The 23,177-nt window shown below is 45.5% G+C and overlaps 1 protein-coding gene across 2 annotated transcripts in view; it reads left to right on the plus strand.

Moving 5' to 3' along the window:
• The window catches only part of LOC308333330 (caskin-2-like), a 42,745-nt gene that overhangs the window by 17,133 nt on the left and 2,435 nt on the right, over window positions 1-23,177 (plus strand). For both annotated transcript variants that reach the window (XM_080789675.1, XM_080789676.1), the window contains exons 10-20: window positions 77-194; window positions 6,963-7,094; window positions 7,822-7,908; window positions 9,490-9,623; window positions 9,819-9,897; window positions 14,824-14,897; window positions 16,008-16,118; window positions 16,487-16,588; window positions 17,634-17,772; window positions 18,607-20,922; window positions 22,337-22,595. In XM_080789675.1, coding sequence (XP_080645801.1) covers window positions 77-194; window positions 6,963-7,094; window positions 7,822-7,908; window positions 9,490-9,623; window positions 9,819-9,897; window positions 14,824-14,897; window positions 16,008-16,118; window positions 16,487-16,588; window positions 17,634-17,772; window positions 18,607-20,922; window positions 22,337-22,595 — 3,551 coding nt within the window. The remainder of the gene's footprint in view (window positions 1-76; window positions 195-6,962; window positions 7,095-7,821; window positions 7,909-9,489; window positions 9,624-9,818; window positions 9,898-14,823; window positions 14,898-16,007; window positions 16,119-16,486; window positions 16,589-17,633; window positions 17,773-18,606; window positions 20,923-22,336; window positions 22,596-23,177) is intronic.

Consider the following 23,177-nt stretch of genomic DNA (forward strand, 5'->3'; position numbering starts at 1 on the left):
CGCTGGGATGGAAAAGACACTGGTTCTGAATCAATAATAATAACGCACTGTACATGTGATTAATTTGTGGTTGTAGGTGGTGGAACAGCACTCGGATGGCCGATGGAAAGGTCACATCCATGACAACCAGAGAGGGGCGGACCGGGTGGGCTTCTTCCCCCCTTCTGTTGTGGAGGTCCTCAGCAGGAGAGCAGGTAGAAAAATACCCTGCATGCACCTGTCAGTGCCATCGCATGAAGGCAATGCACTCAGAGAGACCTAAACAATACACATTATACCTTCCCTCCATCCATCCATCCATCCATCCATCCATCTTCAACCACTTATCCATAGCCGGGTCCCACAACAGCTCCACCAGAGAATACACATACCTGTTCATTTATACATTCAATCCTATTAGATCTGTTTCACACTCTCCTTAACCCAGGTTAATTGCATTCTATATACTATAGTGAAGCAAAGATATTTAAAGATTTTCACAATCTTTAAAAAAAAATAGCAGATCTAAGCTTGTAGCAGCCCGCACTATGAGTTTGTAGATCTGCCATTTATCAATAGCTAAAGTATAACATAGTGTTTAAAACACCAAAAGGGGTTCCCGTCCTGAACCTGGAGACAAAGGTAGCATATTTTCAGTTGAAAAAATATATTTTTTGTTTAGCAAAATGAAGCACACTGACTTTTCCCACCAAAGCAATAGCCTATACACACAGTGAACAGCAGTATTGACATTTGAAATACACAACCTAGTTGTCTGTGTCATGTGAAGGCGTGGTCAGTGGCAAGCTAGGCATGCTTGCCATTCTAATTTAACTCCAACAAACAATGGATTACAAATCCCCCACTAGTTTAGCAGACCAGAATATACACGAGCACAGTGGGGTTCCGGGCGGGGACCCATCGATACGTTGGCTATTCAGAAACCACTGAAATGTTGGGAAGGTTTTGAACAAATCTTCTCCTCTGGGGGTCCCTGCCTATCTTCTCCTCTGGGGGTCCCTGCCTGGGGGTCCCTGCCTGGGGGTCCCTGCCTGGCACACAACATATTCAGATGGGGGCGCTTGGCATGAAAAAGTTTGGGAACCACCACTGCTACTGGCGTTCAAACAGCAGGAACTAGTAAACAATCACATACGACCCTATCTGACACCCTGTATAATTTTTTTTTAAGGCACGTATGCCAGGGCATGCACACATGTGCGCGCTCACACACACACACACACACACACATGTGCGCGCACTCACACACACACACACACACACACACACACACACACACACACACACACACATTAATAGGATTACTAGGGACAGATTGGGAAGTGTCAGCATAGTGCTAAAGCCCCAAGAGGCTGCGTTGATATATTGTGCCCCATCCGTGTGTGTGTGTGTGTGTGTGTGTGTGTGTGTGTGTGTGTGTGTGTGTGTGTGTGGCTGGCTAGAGGGGAGTGGAGATAAAGGAACTTCATTTTTTTTTTTTTAATACTGTTTTTATTAGGCATTTTTGAAAGACAATTTCAGATTTAGACAATGATAATAAGTAATTCAGTTAAATAAAAATGAAAAAAATAACAGGCAATGTAAATGTTCCACATACAGTATAATAAAAAAAGACATAAGTGTAAAACAAAGAAAAACAGTTAAACAATGACAAGTGTGAACAGACAAACAAAACAGACAACAGGACAGACACTCTTGCTCTCAAACTACCAACATGTTGTGAATTAAGTAAATTAGACATTCTTTTTTAAATAATAAAAAATAAAATAAAGAAAAAACACTCAGTTCCTTTTCTTTCAGTTCCTTTTCTTTCTTTCCAATTTTCTATTGTGCTATCTATTGTGTAGGAGGGGTTAGCGTGCACCTATTAAAATATTCAATGAAGGGTTGCCATGTCTGGTAGAACCTATCTTCACTCCCTCTCAATTCAAATTTAATCTTTTCCAATTGTAAGTAATGCATAACATCCTTCATAAGTGAAGTGTGAGTTGGAACCTGTGCTTGTTTCCAATTCAACAGTATCAGTCTGCGAGCCAGTAGAGTCACATATTTTACCATGTTATATTGGAAAGTAGACAGTTTGACCCCGGGCCCTGTGACTCCCATAATTGCTGTTAGTGGATCCGGGTCAAAAGGTTTTTCAACAATGTCTGACAGTGATTTAAATATATTTTGCCAATATGATCTTAGTTTTGTGCAATGCCAGAACATATGAGCTAGAGTGGCCGGCGACTGGCCACATCTGTCGCAGGCTGGATTCACATTTGGATACATTCTGTTGAGTTTTTCCTTTGACAAATGTAATCTGTGTAATATTTTAAACTGTATAAGACCGTGCCTGGCACATACTGAAGAAGAGTGCACAAACTTTTGAGATGTAGACCATTGCTCGTCAGTGATAGATATTCCTAAGTCGTTTTCCCAAGCAGTTTTTAAATACTCCAAGGAGGCATTATTATCTAAACATGAGAGAGAGTTATAAATAATAGAAACACCTCCTTTGAGCAATGGGTCAGGTAGAAATATAGATTCCATTGATGAGTTGGGAGGTATGTTTGGAAATGAATCAGTGTGTTGTGTTAAAAAATGTCGTATCTGTAGAAATCTAAAGAAATGTGATTGGGGTAAATTGAATTTGCGTCGTATTTGTTCAAAGGTCGGAAATAACCCATCAATATAAAGATCTTTGAAGGAGTGAATACCATTTCTATGCCACACTTTAAATAATGAGTCAGAGAGGGACGGTAAAAAAGCATGGTTAGCGACCAGTGGTGCGCGCACAGAGCCCGGGTGCCAACCGAAATGCTTTCGTATTGAGAGCCAAATTTTGAGAGAATGCGAGACTATGGAATCCTTTGGCAACTTAGTATATCTTGAGGCCACTGGGGAAAAGATTAAAGCTGACAACGATGTTGGGGGACAACATTGACCTTCAATAAATGCCCATGTAGGCAATTGATCTTGGAGCCAAAATGAGAGTGCACGTAAATTACACGCCCAGTAATAGAGTTTGAAGTTAGGTAATGCCATTCCGCCATCTGATTTAGGCCTCTGCAAAAAATCCTTCTTTATTCGGGGGTGTTTCTTATCCCAAATGAACTTGGAGATAATTTTATCCAGATTCTTAAAAAAAGTGTTGTTAACAAAAATTGGAATACATTGGAATAGAAACAGATATTTAGGGAGGACATTCATTTTAATTATATTAATTCGGCCGGCAAGTGAGATAGGAAGGTTCGACCATTTCGTTAAGTCTTGTTCAGTACGTTCAAAAAGTTTTGTATGGTTTTGCTTGAGCAAGTCGTTAAGTGCTTTGGTTACTATGATTCCTAAATATCGAAAGCTGGATGTAACATTAAATGGGTGGGAGCCAAAAGTTTGATTGCCTTGTGTATTGATAGGAAATAAAACGCTTTTGGAAACGTTGACTTTATACCCCGAAACCCTGCCAAAACTCTTTAAGGTGGACATAATACTAGGAATAGATGTGGAAGGTTTGGATATGTATAATAATAAATCGTCAGCGTAAAGTGAGACTTTATGCTCTCTATCTCCTCTGAAGATACCAGTGTAGGTGTCTGAAGCACGTAGTGCAATTGCAAGCGGCTCAATAGATAAGGCAAAGAGCAGTGGTGAGAGAGGGCAGCCTTGTCTGGTCGAGCGATTCAAAGGGAAGTTTTCAGACCTGTATCCGTTTGTATGTACAGAAGCTAATGGAGAAGCATAAAGTAGTTTAACCCAGGAAGTGAAGGTTGGACCAAACCCAAATTTTGACAGGGTCGAGAGGAGGAAGTCCCACTCTACCCTATCAAAGGCCTTCTCGGCGTCAAGAGATAACAGTATCTCCGTATCTTGGGGGGTGCTACTGGGAGAATATATAATGTCGAATAGGCGTCTGAGATTAAAAAATAGATGTCTATCTTTTATAAACCCCGTTTGATCAGTATGTATCACAGTTGGGAGCACTTTTTCCAAGCGCGTAGCCACAACTTTTGCTAGAATTTTAGCATCAACATTCAAAAGACTCAGAGGCCTGTATGAACCTGGATTAAGCGGGTCTTTATCCTTTTTAAGTAGAACAGAGATGCTAGCTTGGTAGAAAGTTGGTGGGAGATGGCCGGCGTTGAGAGATTCATTAAACACTTTAAGTAAAAGGGGAGATATGAGTTCAGTAAATGTCTTGTAAAATTCAGAGGTATAGCCATCGGGTCCTGGGGCTTTTGAGCACTGCATTTGTGAGATTGCCTGATGTATTTCATCTAAGGTAATAGCTCTTTCAAGTTGAACCTTATGTTGTTGACTAATGGAAGGTATGTTTAAATTTTCTGAAAAAGTATCAATCAAATTAGAATCTCCTAGTGATTCCGAAGTATACAAATCTGAATAAAAGCGTTTAAATACATCATTAATTTCCTGCTGATTAATAGTAGTTTGACCAGTGTTTGTATGGATCTCTGTAATTAATCTAGAAGCAGCTGATTCCCTAATTTGAAGTGCAAGTATTTTGCCCGCCTTATCCCCATGTTCATAAAACCTATGGCGTGACCGTGTCATCAAATTAGTTGTCTCATTTGTGGATAGGAGATTGAATTTGGCTTGAGTCGAAACCCTTTCTCTGTATAATTCAGGAGAAGGAGATTCTGCATACTGTAGGTCTACTTCAAGTAATCGATCAGTCAGAGCTTTGCTTTGTTCCTTACGTAGACGGGAGATTAAAGCCTGTCGTGAAATAAGCTGCCCCCGTATATACGCTTTAAGTGCTTCCCATAGTGTACTTCTTGATACATCGGGTGTGTCGTTTGTAGAGAGATAGAACTGTATTTGGGTTTTAATATCATCCACACACGCTTGCCTAGTTATTAGTGTGTTATCAAATCTCCAAGTCCTGGCCATATGTCTGTTCTGAAATGCTAATTTGAGGACTAGGGGACTATGATCGGATATTACAATTGCTTCATACTCACAGTGTCTTATTGAGGGAAGAAGTTTTGAATCTATAAGGAAGTAATCTAATCTTGTGAAAGTGTGATGTACAGAAGAAAAAAACGAATATTTACGTTGAGCTGGATTTAAGAATCTCCATGGATCTGATAATTTAAATGTATCCATGAATGTATTCACTATTTTAGCTGATTTAGTCAGAGTATAGGGTCTATGTGAAGATCTATCAAGCGTAGGATGAAGAATAAAATTCAGATCTCCACCTAAGATCAATTGGTGAGTGTCAAGGTCAGGCAAAGTAGCCAAAAAAGAAGATATGAATCGTTCATCGTCATGGTTAGGGGCGTAGATATTAGCCAGAACAATAGGACAATTATAAAGCTTTCCAGTAACTATAATATATCTGCCGTGTAGGTCTTGGATGGTTTTATTTAGTATAAAAGGAATGTTCTTGTTTATAAGTATTGCTGTGCCCCTGGATTTGAAATTGAAATGGGAGTGAAATATTTGGCCTACCCAATTTCTTCGTAGGCGGTTATGATCCTGATTCCGTAAGTGAGTCTCCTGTAAAAAAGCAATTTCTGTCCCCAGCTTCTTTAAATGAGCCAATACATTGCCACGTTTCACCGCTCCATTCAGACCTCTACAGTTCCAAGTAGTGTATTGAACCAAGCTTTCCCCTCTTACAATATTAGAATTTGGAATAGAATTAGCCATTGTATAAATCAGGAATTAATATAAAAAAAGGACTGAGTGTAAATGTCGACATCAATCTGAATTCGGAATAGAAGTGCAAGAGAACAAAAACAAAAACAGAGAAACACAAAAACACATTAAAACAACAAACGGGAGAAACCCCAAAACCCTCCATGCCTGCTAAGGAACTTCATTTTAAAGCCCATATAGTTAGTGACTAGAGGCAAACCCAGCATGCATGTGCACGCATGCTTGATGATAATGTCAGTGGTGTCAGCACCCTTGGACTGACACACACACACACACACGCGCGCACACGCACACACACACACACACACACACACACACACACACACACACACACACACACACACACACACACGGGTGCGTAAGCCCTCTCTGAAGTGGTGATCTTACATTCCTATTCAGCAGCCCCTTATATAACACCAAAAGGGATTTAGACTGAATACGTCCTATTTGAGTTGTTGTTCGATCCATTCAATGAATGGAATGTATGATGACTCATCACATACTTATAAGGTTACTTTTCCACAGCCAAAAGAGGCAGTTTTTGCTTTTAAAGGAGCATGAAACCCTAGATTGATTTGGTAGTTCGTACAAAATACAATACAGTTCAGATTTTAAAACAAATACAGCAGATTCAAAACATGGCAGGCTATAGTGAGCAACACAGCTGCAGTTAATACACTTAATAATGGATATGCGTTGTGCTTAGAACCATGGGGGTAGTAGTAGTCAACTGTATTTTGTACACCAATGCATACCATAAAGCTACAGTATACCTCATTGGCCGCTGCAATTCATTGGTGCGACCTGTATCGCATGGAAGCACAGACAAGGCGGGAAGGCACGCTGCCACTCGAGTGACTAAGACCCGCCCCCACCTGCCTCTGATTGGCCTACCGAGCGTCCACCCTGTGGCTTCCTATCCCGGAATAAGATGGCGCCCGAGATGCACACCCATTATTCATTTGACTAACTGCAGCGGAGTTGCTTATATCACGGTATACTATGCAGTATGCAGACTGCCATGTTTGAACTGGAGAACAAACTACAGTCAGCCTGTATAAGGTTTCATCCCCTTTTAATTCCCACGCTTGCACCCATACAGTATGGATTCATGTGCATGTAACCACATCCACGCATGCATGTTCTTTGTTAAGCAGCACATGACCCAAGTTGGAATCCATGTGGTTGCGCATGCCATGCATGTGTACACATTCATGCGCACTACACGACATACTGTACACTCAAACATGATGCATGTTCTACATTTCCCCACACCTGTTTCCCCCTGACCCCAGGAGGCACTCTCTCCCGCCAAGCCTCACTGCCATGCCATCGCCAACCGTTCCTGTCCAGCAGAACTCCTCCCTCAAGCCTTGACCCCTCCCCTCAGACCGATGACACTTACACCCTCGCCTATGAGTCTGCAGGTACTCACATACGTGTCCATGTTTTCACACACTCACCCCAAAAGGTACTGATCATTTTGACTATCCATGGGCCCTTTAACCACTTCAACCCTAAATAGGGGGTATGCGCATGCATAAAAAGTGAGTGGTAAATCCCAGTGGCAAAGTGAGTTTAATGTCGTTCATTAAAAATACTTTTCTGTTTGGATGTACATTATATGTAGGTATAGGGCAAAAAAGTAGTTTTTTTATGCCACTCAGTAGGTGGCATAACTTCCAGGTATGATGATGATGTCATGCGCATACCCTCTATACTTCATGGATTGAGGTCCCCCATTGGTCTATACTTGGCCCCCCTCCTTATTTCTCTCTATTTAATATATTTCTTTGCAGAAAATAGCCGATATGCGAGCTCATACATCTGGAATCGTTGCCGAATGTTCGCCTGTATTCGCTGAATCTCCACCTATTATTATTATTATTATAAGAAGTTAATATCCTCACAGCATCTGAAGGCTTGATAAACCCAGTTCCTATATCAACCATCACCACCCTGGCGCCCTGCTACCCAATCTGTTGGTGCGGTTCTCCCTGTGTGTCAGCACAGCTAGGCCTCTCTCAGCACCAACCAATACGCCGCGCAGCTGTTGCTGCGTATTCGTGACCGACGTATCACGTGCTAGTAGCTGCTGCTCTTCCTGGCTAAAGTGAGCGTGTTTATACATACGTATGTGCATTTGTTTGTTAGGTGCACCACCTGGCAGACAGCCCTCAGTCCCAACTAGTCCTGCTTGCTCCACTCAGGACATTTGGGTCCTCAGGAGCTCTCCCACTGGTAAGAGTGTGTGCACCCCGCTCCCCCCCCCCCCCCTCCTCCACCCCCCGTGTGGACGCCATGACCCTCAAAAAGCAGCCATCCCAACCTGTGTGTTTTGTCACTAAGCAGCTCTGTCCCTTATCCCCTTCCTCCCCTCCCGTGTGTGAGGAGTTGAGCCCTTATCCGCCCGCTGAACTATAGAGTTATTCCTATTCTTGAGTGCGACAATGATTCCGGCATCAAAACGTATCGGCGACTCGCGGGACCCACCCAAAACAAAGCGCTCGCACATGCAGGTTTGCGTGGCAACTGTTCTTGGCAATTGGGTCTTCACCGCCGGGCACGAGCCAGTGAGAACGGGTGCATTCACAAGAGAAGCTGTGTCTGTGCACTTAGGCTTGCGCATGATGCCATCCTGTGGGTTTCGTGCATGAGATTAGGCAACCTGAACATCTCAGTCATATGCCTATATATGCTGTATATAAAATAGGTTTCGGTTCATTCACCTTTTTTGTGGTCAAACATGTAATGTAACCCTCTCTGTATCCCTTCTCCCACCTGCACCCCCACACTGTACGGAAGCTTTATCCCCCTCTCATCCCTCTGTGTTCCAAAGGGTTGACCTTTCTGACCCCTCCCCTACCAGTAAATCCTCACCTAATGAACAACACATGTTGACTTAAACAGCTAATAATAATCATAATTTCCTCCTCAGCATTACAGGATGGTAAGTGTGCAATCATACCCTTATACTGCATTTAATGTACACCTATTCAATTTTGATCTTGTAGCTGAATATCTTGTCTAGCTAATGGATAAACCATAATTCAAAATGCACGCTGCACCCATTGCAATCGGAATCCACAAACAAACGTAGCATTTTAACTACTCACAGACAGTAAACCCTACACTTCATTGACCGGAGTTCCTCTTTTTTGCTCTGCTATAGAGCGCCGAAGTCCTGACGTCACTCACTCATCCCTCTCTATTCCCCTGGTTCACGGAAGTCTTTTCTCTATGGAGAATAACATGGGGTCATCTTAAAAAATCGTTTCATATAAGCGTCGTGGTCCAAAAATAAACAAGCTGTCTCTGCATTATTGTCAGGGAGGTGTCTCTGTATCGTTTGCGACAGTCAGTCACTCATATTATGATAGTCTGTTTCTAGCGAAAATTGTACTAATTCAGTAGCAGTAACAATAGCGTTTTCTCTCAGTCAGTTGATTCTTCATATCCATATGAGTGTAGTGGCCGGGATGACATGTTTATTTTTCAAACACAGTTATTATATGAGGCGATCTAAAATACCCCTATGGGGATTACAATGCAAATAAAAAGTACATGAACCCGTGGATGTGCGCCCGCTACCGATATTGACGTCAGACTTTGGTGCTCAAATTCTTTTTCTCCAAAATAAGGATGCTCTGGGTTCATGTGGTCAATGCAAGGTGGAAATGTGGTCATGAGCCACTTTTACACAGGATGTTCAAGGCAGGAATGTTTTCCTTTGCAATAATCTTTCCTCACACATCACTTTTCCTATTTTCACATCCCCCCCCTTCCCCTCTCTCTCTCTCTCTCTCTCTCTCTCTCTCTCAGGAGGGGACAGAAACAGTGTTGGTAGCTCTGGCAGTGTGGGCAGCAGTCGTAGTGCTGGTAGCGGGCAGAGCTCAGAGAGCGCAGGCCACAAACAGAACGGGACTCATGCCCGCCACACCCCCGATACTGGCAAGGTTAGATCTGGAAATGGAATGCTAATATTATGGAAATCCTTTTGCAAACACTTCGAAGCCATGTTTCATCGATGGAAGAAAATAAACCTTGACTGTGTGTACACATGCAGTACATTCCATCACTAACAACCGAACCCTGAGTTAAAGTGTCAAAACTGACTTTGTTTCCACTGTATTCCGTTTATTCCTGTATAGCTGGGGCCCTCTGCTGGTGAACTAGGGGACCATCACCCTCACACCTCAGACCACAGCAAACAGGTTGATGGAACTCCAGGTGAGTCACTGCACTCCAGCCTCTCCTGTCTAAATCATCTGTCCTCCCCGTCTCAGCTGTTAATTCTTATTTGCCCTGTGGAATGCTGATGGCAGTTATGATTGTTCAGCACTCTTGAATCGTAGAGGAATATAATTATATCTAGCCTATGAAGCCAGTGTACTTCCTCAGACAAGGTGGCCGGCCAAGAAATATATCCTGAGACTTTGGCTATAAAGAATGATGTGAGCATCCATTCCACACTGATGAATGATAACAGTCTATGGGCATTAGGCAGGTTACCGTGAGTGATGTGTTAAACACATCCAACTAGTAAATCCCTGGCTGTCGTTCATCAAATATGAAAGTGATGCTAACTTAATTACATCCTCAAAATGTCTAGGGGACAGTAGCGTATATACAGGCCTGGCACCATGCAAACGGGTGGGCACACATGCGTATACGCGCATACTCATTTTCCCCCTTCGGTTTCCTCAAAATATGAAGTCAGCCAGGTGACTTTGAAGATTGACAGGTGTCGTGATGTCACAGCCCAGGGGTCCAACATGACAGTTACATTGAAGGCAGACAGGAAAGAGGGAGAGAGATGCAGCAAAGGTCGTCATGGACGGGACTCGAACACGTGACACGCTGTCAGGCGAGAGCCTATATGTGGCATGCGCCTGGACCACTAGGCCAGCGGGTGCCCCCCAGTAGACTACATCAGATTATGTTCCCAGGAGTTGTATGCCAGCTCTGGCATACAAACGGGAGGCGTGATAAACAGCTGCTCCAAGACACTTCATCCCAACACAACACAACACAACACAACACAACAACAGCAGGCTAAAGTTACAACACACTCTCCCAGGCAGCCTACTAGCACCATAATACTGTGCACACACAATACTGTGGTACACCCACACACACACACACACACACACACACACACACACACACACACACACACACACACACACACACACACACACACACACACACACACACACACACACACACCTCACAGTATATTGTTTGTGAGTGCACAACAGCTAATTTTAACTCGCTTCCAATTTTCAAATTAAGCAAGATAGCACCCCAGTAGCATAGCAGAGAACACATGGGGCATAAAGCATAATCAAAATGATTAATTAATTACAATTATGACCTTTGATGTCTTCAGTCACGTAGTAATCCATAATCAGGGGCGGACGCTGTTGTGGAGTTTGCCGGCCGAGTAAAGGTGAACTCCCAGGCTCAGGATACAACTGTTGTAGCTCCTCCTGGGACCGCTGACTTCCTTCCAAAAACGTTTGACATTGTGAGGCTAACATTTAGGCTACTCTCAGAGAGGCTTCTCGTTTGTATTTAATCAGAAACAAAGACACAAGTTTCCGGGGGGTGAAGAAAAAAACGAATCTGCCGCATTCTATAGAAACAGCAGATAACAACACAAGCACATGATAATAGTGTCAGGCATCAGGCATGACCAATCAATCTAGGGCAGGCACAGAGGGACAAACTAGGCAGTGCCAGTGGCTATGGAAAACTCTGCCTGCACCTGTCCCCAGGTTTCAGCCAAGCCCTTAACGAGTTGGTTCTCAATCAGTCAATTATTTCTGCAGCTCTAGAGCAGAGGTGCCCAGACTTTTTTTTACTTTTTTGAGAGCTACTTTCAAAATGACCAGCGCAACAAGATCTACCCACCAAAACACATGATCTCATTGCTGAAAATAGTTTACAGAACATGACAAACACACTTAGAATGGGAAATATAGGGGGGAAATGGAAATAGTTTTTGTTTGTGTGTGTACTGTAACGTTCTAATGCTATACTGATCTTTGTGCTCAACACTCTTGAAAACAAAGTAATCTGTTGTGGGTTAACAGGCCATTTTTTATGTCAATCAATCAAGTCACCTTAATTCAAGTGTCAGATGCCAAATTATATAATTTTATATTTAAATTATATATGTTTTAGGGCCATGTCATGTGATCTACCTGCACAGCCTTTGTGATCTACTGGTAGATTGCGATCTACCTTTTGGGTACCCCTGCTCTAGAGTATCTGGATCAAGACGGGTAGAGAACAGGACAACACACACATAAGTAGACTTAAAATGATATATTTATACTAGTTATCGTTATACTGTAGTGTAGATGCTGTTCTTGTTGTTGGTGTGAATGGCCCCTCAGATTACAAGCAACCTTGTCATAGGCAGGTTACTGAAACATTACATGCCGGTGCAGTGCCAGTTGTTCACTGGAGAACTAAATAAATGTTTCCTGTTTTTAACACGGAGTTGATTCTTTGACAAGCAATCAATATCTAACAGAGGGAATTGACCACTGCCTTCATCTCTTAAACTAAATATCGGCCCTATGACATATTTCCAGTTTCCATATTATTCCACTTTCCTGAAGACCAATAGAGGGCACACCTGTAAAGACAAAAGGAGACAGAATAAAGCTGAAGTCACCCCACCACAGAAACCAATAAACCCCATCAGCACCACACCCAATGTACAGTATGAACAACAGATCACTGCTCTGAAGAAATCAGAGGAGGGATATGTGTCTTAGGAGGTCATTTCAGCATGAGCCATCGGAACTAAGCTCTATATGAAAGGAAGGAAGGGGAAAGAACTGGGACATCTTCTCCTGGCTTATAGGATGTTTGTGCCGAGCAGCTAGGCCAAAGAGCGCCTCTCTCAGCGAAGGAGTGACATGCAATGCAAGACAGAGTGAGGGATTTCAACTGACCCGGGGGTAGGGTGGTGGTGGGGGGGGGGATATATAGGAGAGGGGAGGAGACGGAAAAATACACGGCATGCAGGGAGCGAAAAAGTGGGAAAAGAAACCTCTCAGTTAAACGAAGGGGACGGAAGGAGCCGGGAGGGAGACGAGGGAATGGCATGGCTGTGTGAAAAGAGAGCGGGGAAAGCTTGCGAGGCGTTGTGTTGACAGTGTGAGCATCAGGCCAGGGAGGCAAGCGCTCGGATAGCTCTACAGGTGAGCCCAGAAAGAAACGGTGGACAAATTAAGTGCAAAACGGCCGGTGTGTGGTCAGTCAGTCACATTCTTTCTGAAGGGTGAGAGTTTGCAAATTGATTTATTTTTAATTGTTTCGGAAATTAGCATTTTAAAATGTTAAAATGTTAGGCCTGGCTCAGAGGTCATTGCTTGATTTGCTTCATATAAGCAACGTGCTTCTCACTGAAAACATGAATGTTAAATTGTTCTGAGATCAGAATGTGGATATTCTGTATAAGGAAGTCCTGTGATAAAATAAAAAAACAGGTTAACCTATTACCCTTGAGAATATATATTTGTCTTCATCACGGTTAACGGGCAGATTAGCTGCTGATTAGCTTTTTTCTCACAATAAATCAGTGTTTACTTTAGTGTGCGGCTTCTGCTGTTTTATAATGACACACACAGTCACATCAGATGATACTGGCATGGTGTTCGTATGGACCGTCTATGCATCGTAAATATTCTCCCTCTTTGGTCTTGTTGCGAGTAGCAGAGAGTGCTGTTTTGGAGCCGATTAGGTGTGCAGATGCACACAAACACCTTTTCCATTATTCTCTTTCTTTCTTTCTTTCGCCGTCTATCTGCCTGTCTCTCTTCCCCCCCCCGGGGGCCAAATAAGTCATCGCTAGGTGCCGTTCCACTCCCCTGGGAGACACGGGGCCCCTGACTTGTTGACAACAAAGGCGGGAGTGAGGCAGAGATGGCAGAAGGGGGGGGGGGGGGGGTGGAATTAGAAATACAGAAACAAAGCAAATAATGATAGAGTAAAACCAAAAGGGCATTCCGTGAGACAGAGCTGTGCAGAGAACACATGAGGCAGATGGAGACTGACGGGAGAGTGGGGCTATATAACAGAAAGTGTGCTGCAGTCAGAGAGAGAGAGAGAGAGAGGGGGGGGGGGCATCAAAACCCTTGGCCTTGGGTCAAAACAAGACGTAGGAGGAGGCCAGAGGGTGCATTCTTCGGTGAACTGTGGTGATGTGTCATGAGTGAGTGTGCTGCTCACTGGGGCTTTCAGATCATCTGCAGATAACACACCTTCACTCACCTGGAAAGACAAGCAGACAGGACTCAACACAGCACAGCAACACACACACACACACACACACACACACACACACACACACACACTGCACAAATTATGCATTGCACATACAGTATAGCCTATGAGAATATTATACAGACATTGAGTATTACAATTCACTCTGCATTTGACTTGGGTGTTTTTTTATGGTGACAGGTGGCTTATTTTGTTTACACAAAAGTTACACAACAAATGTTAATTTCTTCCAAAAAGTGAAAGTTTGTTCAAGCTGCAATCCAGATGATATAATGAGTAACATTGTATTTGAATCAGTCTTCATGGTAGAATACATTCATAGAATATAAATGAGCTACCGTAGCACATCGGCAGTGGTTGGAGGTGGTCTCCCTACTCAGGTAGGACACCTACTGGTCGAGTAGGTACTGCCTTTGAAGCTCTTAGCCCATTTGGGACTGACACCAGATTCTACAATCATGACAGTTTTCTGAAAAACCTATGTTAAAGATTTGAGTTAAAAACGTTCGCCTAGAAAGAATATATTCAAAAATTTGTGACACATTTTCTCAAAAAAAAAAGAAAAAAGAATAGCAGATCTACAAGCTCATATCGCGGCACTCGAGCTTGTAGATCTGTTATTTTTCAACAGCTAAAGTATAACATAATTAAGTGCAGATGTCTTGACCTCCCTCAAGAGGATGTTCCGTTTTAGCTCAGCGGGAAACATTTGGTCTCCTATCATGTGATGTGAGAGATCGGTGTTCGAATCCCGGGGAGGACATAAAAGCGTTGGATTGCAGCTTTCAATACATACCGGTATAATATAACAATACATGTAATATGGAAGGATTCATCTTGTATGTTTCGTAGGTGGTCCGCGCCGGCAGGTCAACGGAGCCCCTCAGAAAGGTTTTATGAGACCAGCGCAACTTCTGGAAGGCAAGGTGAGTTCTGGTGTGTGTGTGTGTGTGTGTGTGTGTGTGTGTGTGTGTGTGGACGCTGGCATCGACTGTTCGCCGCTTCACCTCCCAATGTATGAATGAATGGACCATTGTAAAGCGCTTTGAGTAGGCACGTAGTACATAGAAAAGCACTATTAAAAAAATGCAATTCATTATTATTATTATAAGCCAGAAAGTAGTGTGTTTTGACACTCAGTAGGTGTTCCTGCATAACTTCCGGCTATGATGATGATGATGTCACGCGTATACTCTCCATCATAATAACACTGTATGCATCCTCTCTCTGTGCATCAGGAGTCAGGACTGTGTCTCTCCATCATAATTATAACACGGTGTGCGTCCTGTGGCAACCCAGGGGAGAATAGGCACAGATTCACAATAAAATAAGCGGCTCAGAGTCAGATTCAACATAAACTTAAATTGTCTTTTATTGAAGTGTTAGGGAAAGGGGAAAATGGGGCAAAACGTCAACATAGGGTTCCTCTTGTCAGGGGCTTGGGCTTCCATTCACATGCAGTCCTGTGGGTAGAGCAGAGAGAGAGCTAGTGACTACTTTAGTTGGGGGAAGAGTGCTGTAGGCTCTCCCTTGTGGAGTTCAGTCGGCCTAGGAGGGAGGGAGAGAGAACGAGACCAGGTGAGCCACAATACACGCACAGCACATCCAAGTGGGTCCAAAGGTTTGAGTTAAATCTTGTACTCACTTGAGAGATCTCCCTCATACCAGCCTCCTCATGAACAGAGTGATTCCTCCTTCCTCACTCCTCCCTTAGTTCAAACTGACTCACCAGACAACTTGGGCGTCGGCTCTTTAAAAGCTTCTGGTGATTGCCTTACCGGCTGCAGGTGCGTCCATGTCCAGGCTCCCATTGGCTGCAATACCTGTACAGGGTGATATACTCCCTCTATCACCTCCCCCATTCTGTGGGGAATAGGCCTGGCTGTTTCCCCTGGTTTGCCACAGTCCTCTCTCTCTCTGCATCAGGACTCTGTGTCTCTCTATCATAATTATAACACTGTGTGCGTCCTCTCCCTCTGCATCAGGACTCTGTGTCTCTCTATCATAATTACAACACTGTGTGCGTCCTCTCTCAGGACTCTGAGGCCATCTACCAGTGGCTATGTGAGTTCCAGCTGGAGCAATACACGTCCAACTTCCTCAGCGCCGGTTATGATGTACCCACCATCAGCAGGATGACCCCTGAGGTCTGTGTGTGTGTGTGTGTGTGTGTGTGTGTGTGTGTGTGTAAAGCAGTGTTACCCATTTTGACCTGAGATCAGATTCTAAAAATGTCTTCTACATCCTGACAGTTTTCTGAAAAAGCTACGTTTCTATCAGTCTGTCAGTCGTTCTTCGATTTTTCAAAAATAGCAGACCTACAAGCTCGTAGCGCGCCACTCGGTGGCGCGCTATGAGCTTGTAGATCTGCTATTTTTTTCAATAGGTAAAGCATAACATAATGCTAACACCAAAAGGGGTTCCCGGCCCAAAATGGGTTAAAAAGCATAAAGCACGTGAATGATGTGATATGTGATATAGTATATCCGTCTCAACATGGCGTGTTGCTCTTCAGGATCTGACAGCCATCGGGGTCACCAAACCAGGCCACCGTAAGAAGATCTCAATAGAGATTGGCAACCTGAGCATCCCCGAGTGGCTGCCTGACTACATTCCGGTAAGGAAACGACAACCATTCAGTTCTTCTAAAAAAAAAAACCCTCTTTTCTTATTTTAATTTTATTTGTTATTTTTATTCAATTATAAATTACCCCATTTTCTCCCAATGTAGTCGTTAAGCCTATATTGATACCTCCACCGTTACTGCTGTTGTAGTCTCGCGTATAGCCAGACAACGTTACCACAATCTCCGAATGCTAAATAGTAGAGTCTGGAACTACAGCCCCCATGAGCTGAGTAAGGAAGCTGCCATTTCCGTTCACGAAAATATCTTTACATTTTATTTTTGCATTTTCTTTTCTGCTAAGCAACAAGCTATATAATGCTTAGATGATTTATATTTATATTAGAAATACATTTGCGCGACCGTAAAGACGAAACGGAAGTGGGGAGGAGGCTTCACTCCCGCTTTATCGCTTACGCCTGATAGCTCTTCCGTTGGTCCTTGGACTGTATGATGAAGCATTTGGAAATTGCGAGAGTAACACGAGACTACTGCTGTTGTAATCCCGCCGTCTCACACCTGCCAGTGAGGAGCCCCCACCGGGAGGTCGACGTAGAGCCTTCGTCCTACTCCTCCCCTCCCAACACTCCCAGCTGACGGGCGCCTCCCCGCAGCCCGTAGGAGTGCGTCACGTGCAATGACAAATATCCCCCTTAACACGACGGGCCAATTGTGTTCCTGTGTATAGACCTAGATGTCTACCCAAAACCCAAACAAGTGAAAATAGCCGATCTACAAGCTTACAGCGCATTTCACTTACACTTAAAAGTTACTTGTGGAATTTATTTTAATTGTTTTCATTTTATTTAGGAAATTCTTTTGAAAAACGTGAATTAATTTATGGAAAAAACGTTTTTGTGTATTCTTTTTTTTGGAAAATCTTTTGAAATGAAAATACAAACTACAAACATCAGTCCGCGACCCACACATAGGTCCCCAACCCACTGTTTGGGAGGCTGTACTAGACGCCCAACAAAGCCGGTTGCAACAGCAACAATTTTGTTAACCTACTGTACCCGTTCCCTGTTTGGCCATGCAGCTGGACCTCGGGGAGTGGTTGAGTGTGATAGGACTGCCCCAGTACCAGAAGAGGTTGTGCGAGAACGGCTACGACTGCGTCGCCATCGTCAAGGACATCACGTGGGAGGACCTGCAGGAGATAGGAATCACTAAACTTGGTAGGATGCACACACGCCATTTTGGAAAGAACTCGGGGGGCCCCATCCCTGCTTCCTTTCACAGGTGTTACCGATGATACTAATGAAGGCTCTGTTCCATTCTGGTCAAACAGAGTCAGGGTGCTGCTATTGTGCATGTTGGCTCATTGGAAACACTCCTCCCCTCAATTAAATTGTCCTTGAGTGGGTTCCAAGTGGCCCCATACAGGTGTATAACTCTGAGTTTTGGGGGTCCTTGAAATTAAAAAGTGGTATCATCTGTAACACCTGTGAAGGAAGTAGGGAAGCGACCCGGAAGTAGGAAGAGTTATTCTGTGTGCATAGAGCCCATTTATCCTCCTTCAATGTTGTTTATAGCTTGAAGATTTGTTTCTTTTAGAGCTCGCAGGCAGACAGATCGACAAAAAGACAAAGGAATAATTATTTCTGTAAACAAATCTGTGTCGTTTTAGATTTCAGCGTTGGCTATTCATGATTTTTCCAAACTAGCAGATCTACAAGCTCGCAGCACGACACAAGGTGACACGCTGTGAGCTTGTATATCTGCTATTTTGGAAAATAATAAAGTTTGGGCAAATCTTTTGAGTATAATATTGTTAAAGCAAACATTTTTAACTCAAATCTTTGCTTCTGGGGGTCCCTGAAACAAAATATTTTGAGACGGGGGTTCACAGCCAAATAATACATACAAATACATTTTGTTGGGTCCTTGGCAGTTTTTCAGAAAACTGTCCGGATGTGTAGAAGACAGTTTGTAGAAGCGGCCTCAGGTCTCAATGGGTTTTTATCACAGGTGTATCTGTGGTTGCTGATTGTGATTTTCTGTGTTCTCAGGTCACCAGAAGAAGCTGATGCTTGCGGTGAAGAGACTGTGTGACCTGCAGCGCTCCAGGGCTGGCGGAGGAGGGGGGGGCACGCTGCGACGGAACCCCCCGGCCGCCCTGGAGCTGGTGGCCATCGAGCACGCGCCGGCCCACGCCTCCGACGACTGCTGCTCCTCCCCTCGCACCCCGCGGGCGCTGCTCTCCTTCCGGGACAGCGAGCTGAGCGCCGAGCTTCAGAGCGCCATGACGGGCAGGGCCGGGGGAGGGGTGGGCGAGGCGCCGTTCGGCGCGAGGAGCGTGGCTTCGCCGGCGGTGTCGGCCATGTCGGTGAGCCAGGAGAGCATCGGGATGCGGTCCAGGGGCTCCGGGAACTCCGGGAATTCCGGGAACTCTCACCCGGGAAGCGGCACGTTGGCGTCGACGAGGATGACGAGCCAATCAGACGAGAGCCTGGCCAACGGCGGAGAGGCGAGGCGCGGAGGAGACAGCCCCCCCGGAGCACGGAACAGACAGGGACCCTCGGAGACGTGGGACCACCAGAGTCAGTCGGCCGATCCGCCCAACCCGCCGTTCACCCCACCGCTAACCCCGAGCAAGATGCCCCGCTTTGCCTACCCGGTGCTCCCCGCCAAGACGGCCAAGCCCTGCCCGACCCCCGCCCGCCTCTACCAGCCTCGCCACTCCTGCCCGTCCTCACCTTCCCCGCAGGCCTCCCCCACCCAGAGGCAGTTCGTCTACCAAGCCCAGGGAAGGGGCAGCGACGGGGGTCCACCGCCACGCACGCTCTCCAAGCCCCTGGCCGGAGCCGTCCCTCTCCCGGGCCCCGGCCCCGGCGACAGCCTCACCGCAGACGCTCTCCACTGCGTGCCTAAGAAGCGCACCCAGAGCCTGACGCGCTACGCCCTCTCTGACGGAGAGCCGGACGACGACGAAGACGACGAATCCGGCGGCACTGGCTCGGCGTCCGCCGTGCCCTCGTACGCCACCCTGGCACGCCGGCCTGGACGCGGCCACGCCACGGGCGGCGCCTGGGGCGCCCAGCGCCACATCAACCGCAGCCACTCGTTCGCCGTCCGCTCCAGGCGCAAAGGTCCGCCCCCGCCGCCGCCGAAGCGCATGAGCTCTGTGACCGGCCCCCCCTCGGGGGAGGATGTTAAAATGTCAGAGTCGGACGTCGCGAGGGAGGGAGGGATCGAGACGGAGAGCGCCGGCAGTGTGAGGAGCATCGCGGCCAGGCTAGAGGGAAGCGCCAACAGTCCCTCCAGGAGGATGGACGTTCCACCACCCCGCACGCCAGTCTTGTCCAATCGTAGCCCACTCTCGTCCCCTCATTCTCGCGTGCCGTCTCCAAACAGCCCTGGGGCTTCCAGCGTCGTCGCTGTCCCCTCGTCCCCTAAGCCTCTCCCCACTCTGGGCATGCGGCCTCTGAGGAGGATGGGCAGTGGCGAGAGGGCAGAAGTGGGGGTTGACAAAGAACAGAAAGACAAAGGAACAGAAGGCACGTTTGAAGAAAAGGAGAGGGTCGTGAAAAGTGGTCCGGTATCACAGAACGCGTCTACCAAGGGCCGCTGTCTGCCTTTTGCCGAGGAAGGCAACCTCACAATCAAACAGCGGCCCAGGATGGCAGTCTGTAATCGGGCAGAGGCAGAAATCAAGACCCGGGATCCTCCAGAGTGCCCCGTGCAGGTTCCAAAGACTCTGGAGCTTCCGGAGTTCAACCTAAAGGAGTCGGACACGGTGAAAAGACGCTACAAACCCAGAGACAAAGACGCGCAGACACCAGAGGAGGAGACCTCCCCCACCAGTCAGGATGATGCAGCCTCACACCCGTCAGTCAGAACCAGCAGCTTCCACACGCACGCCAACGGTGACTGGCTGAGCGACGGGGAATCTCAAAAGAGGCCACAGGTCGTTCTCCAGAGAGTAGGCTCCATGGGAAAAGGCCCGAAACCACCTGTGTCCTCTAAACCCTCCAGTCCTCTCAAACCACCCCTCACCAGCAAGCCAGCCAACCCGCAAATAAAAGTAGCACCAGCATCATCTCCTTATCAGCCTGGCACCCAGACACAAACGGCCATCCCTAAACTGACCAATGTACAGATTCAGACGGCTTCGCCTAAGCCTGCGGGTGGTGTTCAGACACACGCTTTTGTGCCAAGTCCCAAATCCGCCGGGCACCCACTACTGGCACTGACATCCAAGCAGCAAGCGAGCGCGTCACAGTCTTCGGCAACGATGATCGCCAAGCCAATGAGTCCACAGAAGCATGTGGGCGTGTTTGTGTCACGACTCCCTCAGCCCACCTCAACTTCTGTTCCATCTCCAGGTAACAGAAACAACATTGTTTGTGCAGTAGCTTCTATTTATAGAACTTGAAGTGAATGGAAATGATCTCATAGTCTCATAGCCTCAGGGTTCGATAAACACACACACACACACACACACACACACACACACACACACACACACACACACACGCACACACACACACACGCACACACGCACGAAAAGGGGCAGGGAGCCATGGACCTTTTCTCAGGCTCGATATACTATATCTACTGACTGTATAAGAAAAGTTTTACAAACTTGAACCAAATATGGACATGGTTAATGTGTGTGTCGGCCCGTGCACACGGTAACTACCAAAAATGATATTGGGGAAAGAAAAGAGAGACAGGTCTGGCCGACTGGCACCAAAACAACTCATGAAAAATCACAATGAAAGCAACACAAAAACATGCCGTGCTGGGGGTTAACAACATACAAACAAATAAAAACCAAAAGGTCCCACAGTGCAGTCCCAACAAGAAAGGAAACCGTGTGCAGGGCGAACCTTGGCTTGAACAAGGTTACACTGTAACAAATGGAGAGAGAAAACAATTACGACATGCCAGTCGAAAACAAACTCAAATCTATGCCTCTACACTGTAGCTCAAATAAACATCAAAACAAAAGGGTAAAATAATAGTAGAAAACTGTAGCTGGACTGGTCCCTTAAGGAAACATTGACAGCCTAGTATTTCAACATAATGCAAACACTATTCAAATCATTATTAAAAGAACAAACAATATAAACCTACTTTGATTTGCAGTAGATTATACTGCAGCACAATGCAACGGCAAGGGACATCAACAGCACCACAGTTACAAGAAAAGGACAGTAGTTACAAAACTACAAATGCATTTAAATACAGAGACACATACAATACATAGAATGTATACAGTTTTTACAGTATCTCCAGGTCTCTAAACACAGCAGATCTGCATGTATTTAACATGAAGTGCTAAAGTGCTAAAACAAACAATGGTGATGGTCAACAGTAGCATGTGCTAAACAAACCATAATGCTAACAAACAAATGCCAGTAGTAGCATTAGCAATACACACAAAAGAGTAGCTTTACACATAGTCATTCTGTACTACAAAAGGTTAAGCTTTCGCCGAAAGAGGGAAAAACCATTTTCTGTGGCAGTGTCAAAATGGCTCTCTACTGGGAGGAACTCGACTTGTATACTTACTGCTGGTCAATGGTCACATGACAGTAGGTCAGGTGCACTGGATGCAGCAATCACCTGGATTTCCAGTTTCCCATTTTCTTGTTCATTATTTGTTCTGTAAAGCACTTTGCTATGCATTCTATGTCATGACAGGTGGTCTATAAATAAAATAATATTAATATTAAAAATATTATTATTATTAATCAGTGTCCTCTTTCCCTGCCTCTCCTACGTTACCCCCAGCCCGTCCCTCAGCAATCACCCTCAACGGGGCCCAGAGTGTTGGTTATGGCTCTCCGTCGTCCTCCTCCCTGGCATCGTCCTCGTCATCTTATCCATCCTCAGCCCCACCAGGTCAGTCAGTGAAGGCCCAGGCTGCCGCTGCGGCCTGCTCCGAGGTCCTGGTTCAGAAGAGACTGGAGGAGACCAGCACGTCACTGGAGGCGGCGCTGAAAGTGGTGGAGAACAAACTGGCGCAAGGCGGCGGTGGTGGTGATGACGAGTAAGACGTTTAAAGCCTTTAACCAATTAAAACCCTATATATACTTAGTTATCCTGGGGTCTCCCAGGGCACTATGTTTGGTCCACACCATGTCACGTGTGTATCATGTCAGTATCATGGTCAGTATTAGGTCAGTATTAGGTCAGTATCATGGTCAGTATCATGGTCAGTATCATGGTCAGTATCATGTCAGTATCATGGTCAGTATCATGGTCAGTATCATGTCAGTATCAGGTCAGTATTAGGTCAGTATCATGGTCAGTATCATGTCAGTATCATGGTCAGTATCATGGTGAGTATCATGTCAGTATCATGTCAGTATCATGGTCAGTATCATGGTCAGTATCATGTCCAGTATCATGTCAGTATCATGTCAGTATCATGGTGAGTATCATGTCAGTATCATGCCAGTATCATGGTCAGTATCATGGTCAGTATCATGGTCAGTATCATGGTCAGTATCATGTCAGTATCAGGTCAGTATCATGGTGAGTATCATGTCAGTATCATGCCAGTATCATGGTCAGTATCATGGTCAGTATCAGGTCAGTATCATTGTCTGTATCATGTCAGTATCATTAC

The sequence above is a fragment of the Protomyctophum bolini genome (genome assembly GCF_963924005.1).
Source record: "Protomyctophum bolini genome assembly, chromosome: 18".
Lineage (NCBI taxonomy): Eukaryota > Metazoa > Chordata > Actinopteri > Myctophiformes > Myctophidae > Protomyctophum > Protomyctophum bolini.